Source organism: Puntigrus tetrazona, chromosome 22, assembly GCF_018831695.1.
Source record: "Puntigrus tetrazona isolate hp1 chromosome 22, ASM1883169v1, whole genome shotgun sequence".
NCBI lineage: Eukaryota > Metazoa > Chordata > Actinopteri > Cypriniformes > Cyprinidae > Puntigrus > Puntigrus tetrazona.
The window spans coordinates 14,434,132-14,439,777 of NC_056720.1; the positions used below are offsets into that span (position 1 = coordinate 14,434,132).

Here is a 5,646-nt window from a genome sequence, read left to right on the forward strand (position 1 = left end):
AGAAAAAGTACTGTGCACCAATAAAATGGCGATTGTGACAATATATTGATGAACATGTAAAGGGTCAGATAATAGTGTTTTCAATTAAAGATATTATTTAGCTATGGCACAATTCATGTATCAACCTGGAACAATGTGACATGTCGGAATTCTTCTGATAACAGTTTAATATTTGTAAAGTGTTTGATATATGTTCAATACAGCCAAAAGTGGCCCTAGTCAGTTATCACCTCTTTCACGTGTGTGAGTGTATCAGTGAAATAAACTCACCGGTGTGTAATTGTGAAAGGAAATAGAAGTGGAAGTGGTATGGATAATATTCATTTACTTAAAGATGAACAGAAATAAACAGCCTGAATTTTGATTGATTGTTTCAGCGGTTTATTATTGAATTGGCCACGTTTAGCAAAATCTAGCATAGTCTTCAAATCACAATTCCACTTTGCTAAAAAATAAATTCAAACAGTTTTTCTTAAGTAATAAGTGTTGTATTGTGACAATTCAATAAAAAATATTATTAATATACTATTATCATTATTGTAATACAATCATTCACTTGTTAAAATTAATAATGAATTTATAATTATAAGAAGTTATATATATAAAAATTATTAAATATCATATTTTTAATACTTGGCTTTCAAATCACAGTATTGATGCTGACAATATTTTAGAATGACAGTAATAAGTACATGTAAAGATGTTAGGTGTAGCTGTCATAAAATAATGTCACAATGCAAAAAAAAAAAAAAAAAAATACATGGCTCCATTTTCAGTGAAATATACTTTGTTTTCTATTTTTAAGGTGCCTGTTATTTCTGAAACATACACAATAGTAGTGTGCTTCATTTGGACAGTTGGCGTAGGCAAAAAAACTATGTACTGGAAAAATATATAGAGAATATATAAGAATTAACAGCACATTTTTCTTTAAGGAAACGTGAACAATCTGCAGCGCTTGTTCAGGCTGGAGGGCTGAGCTATAAGTGATTTCAATCAGAGATTCAGCTCTGTCAATCCGAGGCGGTGTCGTCTTTCCCCCGGACAGCTGCCGGCCATGGGCTGGACTCTGGGAGCAGGTTGGAAGGGTGAAGGAGGGAGAACATGCACTGATCCAAAAGCTCCTTGTTGAACAGGCTGGAGAACAACGGAAAAAAAAAAGTCTCAACCTAGTCTATCGCTGCATCAAATCCGTTTTTTGCTCCATATGATCGATTTAAAGCGGTACATAAAAATCCTTTAGTTTATCAATTTATCAGAAACTAACAATAGTGAACAATATCTTTTATGCAGCTTTAGTTAACTTTAAGTTCATTTCCTAGCATACTTCTAAAAGCTGACAAAATAATATATATATATATACTACTGTTCAAAAATGAATACTTTCAGTAAGGATGCATTCAACTGTTCAAAAGTGACAGTAATGTATATTTATCTAATATATAATGTATACTTTCTATTCAAAAAACGAAATGATGCAGCACAACATTGATGATAATCAGAAATGTTTCTTAAATCAGAGTGTTAGAATGATTTATAATGTGACAGCGAAGAGTGGAGCAATTCAGCTTTGATCCCAGCTATAAATTCCGTTTTTAAATATATTCACACAGAAAATTTCACAGTATTGCTGTTTTTATGGCATTATTGATCAAATGCAGCCTTTGTGAGAAGAAGAGAGCAAAAAAAACTAAAACTATTCTATTGACCACACACTTTTGAATGGTAGTGCATGCAATTTACAACTTGTTTTTAAAGTAAATATGACAGTACTGTTACACTACTGCATGACATGGCTAAAATTATTATTATTTCTACTTTTAGTCAATGCAAGCCACCCACCGTTGGTTGAAAGATTTCACATTTGACGCTAACAGACACTTTTCTCTCCAGCTCGTAATCGAAACTGATGTGTGAACCGGTGCAAAAGCCCTTGTGCTGTAACCAATGGAAAGAAATGTTACTCCACCTACATTTGAGTGGCAAAAGTAATATAAAGCAATAGCGAAGAATGAGTTCTTACTGCTGACTCCGAGTCCTTCAGCTTGCATTGCGCGAGCTCAATATCGGTAGTGCTTTTCTTGCACTCGGTCTCTTGAATGGTGAACGCCACAAAATAAGACGGACCCACAACCCACTGCGACACACACGACAGCACAACTCACGCAGGCGAACAGAACCAGTCGTTGAATGGATTTACTGCCGCTCACATACCTGCATGCTGGCTACTGTTATATTCAAAAGAGCGAAGACATGTTGGGAAGTGCTCTCTTTGTTAAATTTCTGCAGGGCCAGTCTTGTGGTCTCAGATACAACTGGATCATCTAAGCATTCTGCTGTTGGACAGTCGGGGCAAACGTCTATTATAGCTCGAGCTGCCACTGTAAAACATTTTACAAAGTCAATGTTTATTATACCTATGGACAAAGATAAAAGCATTATACTGAATAAAGCCACAAATCTACAATCCAAGTTTTGAATTAGTTCCCAAAAGAAAATATGTATGTGGCAACATGTACTGCCAGAAGGATGTTTTAGATAACTTCACAAAGTTAAGGACACATGGTTTTGTTGGAAGAACCGAAATGGAATGGAATCCTTGAAGTGATGAGCAGAACATTTCTTCAACTCTCCATGCCTTTGCCACATAAAATCTCGGATGTTACTGAACTATTGGTACTAATGTAGTAATGGACAGAGCATTCCATTAAAGTAAGAGGAGCTCATGCAGTCTCAGCACACCTTGTTGAATGGTGCAGTTGTAATCCTCAACTTTGATGGAGCTCTGAAGCGAAACCGATGCGTCACATGTCCCGAACACCTAATACAGTTTAGATGACAGTCAGCTTTTTAGTCAAACAAAATACTTATATTATAGTGCATACAAGTATTTGGCTATAAGCACATACCGGTACATTAGCTATTCCCTTAACAGCACAGGATTTCCAATTTTTCCTGCTGATCACATGACATTCTGTTTCCAGAACATCTATCGTCAGGTGCAAATGGTTCACGCCTTCTGCCTTTGTTCGAAGCAAACAAGACATTAATCGAACTAGCTTGACATAACGTTTCAAATATCCTTGTTTTCCTCATTGCAGTTCTACAAATCAATATGTTTGAATAAAGATTTTTTTAAATCTGATATTTGTGTCTTTTTAAGGGAGAAAACAGAAAATTGTACAATCTGAGGCCCAAAAGTGTGTTTAGAAATATACTTTTCATAAAAAAACAGTTTTTCCAGTGAGTTCATTTTTAAGGTATCAATAGAAACTAGATTGACGCCTTTGATCTCCTGTGCCTTAAACCAACTGTGAGTCAACATGAGATGGACTAGGCTCTGGTGAGAATCTGTTTATCCAGCCTGTACGTTACTATGTTACTGGAATTGGAAATACTTGCAATACACACGTTCATTTTAATGCATCAATCAATCCTGTTGCTTAATATAGTGTATTTGAACCCGAGGATCAGATTTAAAAAAAATTAATTAATTATAATTATTATATATATTTTTTATTTTATTTTTTCTTGCTAATCCTCATCTTGTTCAAACCTATAAGCATTTCAGTGAACGGTATTTTGGTGCGTATGAAGGCTACCAGCAACTGTTTGGTTATCAACATTCTTCAATATATCATCGTTATGTCAACAGAATTAAAATTTTTGGGCCAATTATCCCTTTATCATTCACTCATGGATAAACTTCTTAAAAGTTTTTCCTTATCATTTCGTTCATCTATACACAAATGCTCAAAAGCTAGAATCAACACTTACCTTTTTGTCCAGTTTGACATCATAAAGTCGGTTGAGTGAGAGGACATACCCTTCCTGTCTGTCTGCGTTTATCTTCTCCAGGGTCTCCTCGGCGGCCTTCAGCACAGCGGCGTCTTGGCATTCAGAGACCATGACGGAGGCACTACCGGGCCCCCAGAACACACTCACCAACAACACCAAGAGCAAAGGATGCAGCCTCATCTCTGTGTTTCTGGGACACTTCTGCTAGAGAGCCCTGAAAGAGATGGAAGAGAAAAAATACAGAGCACTGAACTTTCACCTGCAACTATCAGCAAACACAGTGTTTATCTGACACTGCTCTATATGTTCCATGCTGGTAAACAGTGATGCAATACAGGCCGAAACTACAGAAGACCTGAAGCGGACACAGCCCTCCATACACCTGCCATTAACGTGGGTGTCAGAAAACATCTGCATGCACTGACCAAAAACATATTCCACCATTGAGAAAAAAAATGCTGTTGTTGTTTTTAATAAATACTTAAAGACTTAACGTAGTGATGATGATGTTGAAGTCATTCGACAATTTATCTTTTTAACTCAAGATTATCATGATGAACAAAATGCTTTTGTTGGTCAAAGAGCTTATTGATGTAAGATGTATGAAAATATCCTATTGGGTTTTTGTATGACATGCTATCGCAGAAATAAGGTACAAAAGCTGCGACTGGGGCGGTACCTTTTCAAAAGGTACAAGTTTATCCATGAGGCGTCCATTTTGGTTCATTAAATGTACATATTAGTACCTAAAGCATGCGTATTTGAACCTAACAGATACAAAAAGCAGCACCCCAGTTACAGCTTTTGTACCTTTATTTCTGATAGTGTGAGTTGGACTAGGCCTGGTCAACATGACAAATGTGAATTTAGCATCATAATTTTGAAAAGCAGCTTTTAGTGGGCATTGACAAATCATGAATGAATGAGAAAATGAAGAAAATGAATGATTTTAGTTTTGTCGTGGTCCTTGTTGATTCATAAAATGCAAGTTGGCAGCTACTAGCCAAATAGAAAAAAAAATACAAAAAAAATTAGAAAAGCTAGTGTTATCTCATGCAATATAATACAATAATGATAAGCAGGTTTGTATACTAACCTCGTGGCCACATATAGATGCCTAAATCTCAACAAAGTTATCTTGTGGTCTGACTTACAGCAATATTACATTCCCAAAAGTAACTATGTCGTGATTCATCGCCACAACACGACATAAACCGAATCCATCCCTTCCCGAGCAAACGGTACAGCCACCGGAAATGTTAACTTGACAGTTACTCCACTGGCATGAGATAGCAATGTATGTAATTATATAGTACTGAATACACTTGCACATATATTCGTATACACATATATTATTAATCATGAATACGTTCGAATAAAACTATTATTACGGACCAATATAATATTTCTGCAGCGAAGTTGGTTTCATATTCGCATATTCTGACTTCGCTGTTCAATAGCTTTGTAATATGCATAAATAAAAGCTAAACGCGATCAATTATCATTACCGACCATTATAAACACAAACTTACAGTAAGCTGATAAACACGCTTGCCTCTTTGGAGTGTCGTGACGTCACCGCTTATCTGAGGGACCACCTTCTTGTTCTTCTTCTTTTTCTTGGCTTTTGCAACTTTTATTGCACATCTTCACCTACTGTACAATACTTATTTAACCCATTTAGAAGAGGGAAAAACTGTTCGTTTCTAAATTCTCATTAATCCAGCATTTTCAAGAAACATAGATAAAGTTTTGAATCTATTTCCTTCCATCCCTTGTTCTCTAAGAATATCTTCCATTTTATTTTTTTGGTATTCCATGTTCTTTCATATTCTGTCCCTCTGTCAT

The 5,646-nt window shown here is 35.8% G+C and overlaps 1 protein-coding gene across 2 annotated transcripts; it reads right to left on the reverse strand.

Annotated features, from left to right (window-relative positions):
* Positions 1-358: 358 nt before the first annotated feature.
* si:ch211-284e20.8 (uncharacterized protein LOC563738 homolog) lies at positions 359-5,386 on the reverse strand. 2 transcript variants are annotated; one of them, XM_043222252.1, is made up of 8 exons: positions 5,331-5,386; positions 3,778-4,012; positions 2,910-3,023; positions 2,743-2,821; positions 2,215-2,381; positions 2,024-2,137; positions 1,843-1,938; positions 359-1,137 (listed from the first exon to the last, which is right to left on the reverse strand). In XM_043222252.1, exons 2-8 carry the CDS (start codon positions 3,976-3,978, stop codon positions 997-999), a joined length of 912 nt encoding a protein of 303 aa, XP_043078187.1. In that variant the 5' UTR covers positions 3,979-4,012; positions 5,331-5,386; the 3' UTR covers positions 359-996. The 2 variants fall into 2 exon arrangements, with proteins under 2 accessions (XP_043078187.1, XP_043078186.1); XM_043222251.1 differs by lacking the exon at positions 5,331-5,386 and adding an exon at positions 4,895-5,305.
* Positions 5,387-5,646: the final 260 nt, after the last annotated feature.

What these genes read in the sequence shown, in the direction of transcription:
- si:ch211-284e20.8 (XM_043222252.1), bottom strand. Translation starts at nt 3,978, where the DNA reads ATGAGGCTGCATCCTTTGCTCTTGGTGTTGTTGGTGAGTGTGTTCTGG. An exon ending in ATGTCAAACTGGACAAAAAG is followed by an intron (nt 3,024 to 3,777) that starts GTAAGTGTTGAT and finishes CTTCGAACAAAG; the next exon opens with GCAGAAGGCGTGAACCATTT. An exon ending in TGAAGGACTCGGAGTCAGCA is followed by an intron (nt 1,939 to 2,023) that starts GTAAGAACTCAT and finishes CATTGGTTACAG; the next exon opens with CACAAGGGCTTTTGCACCGG.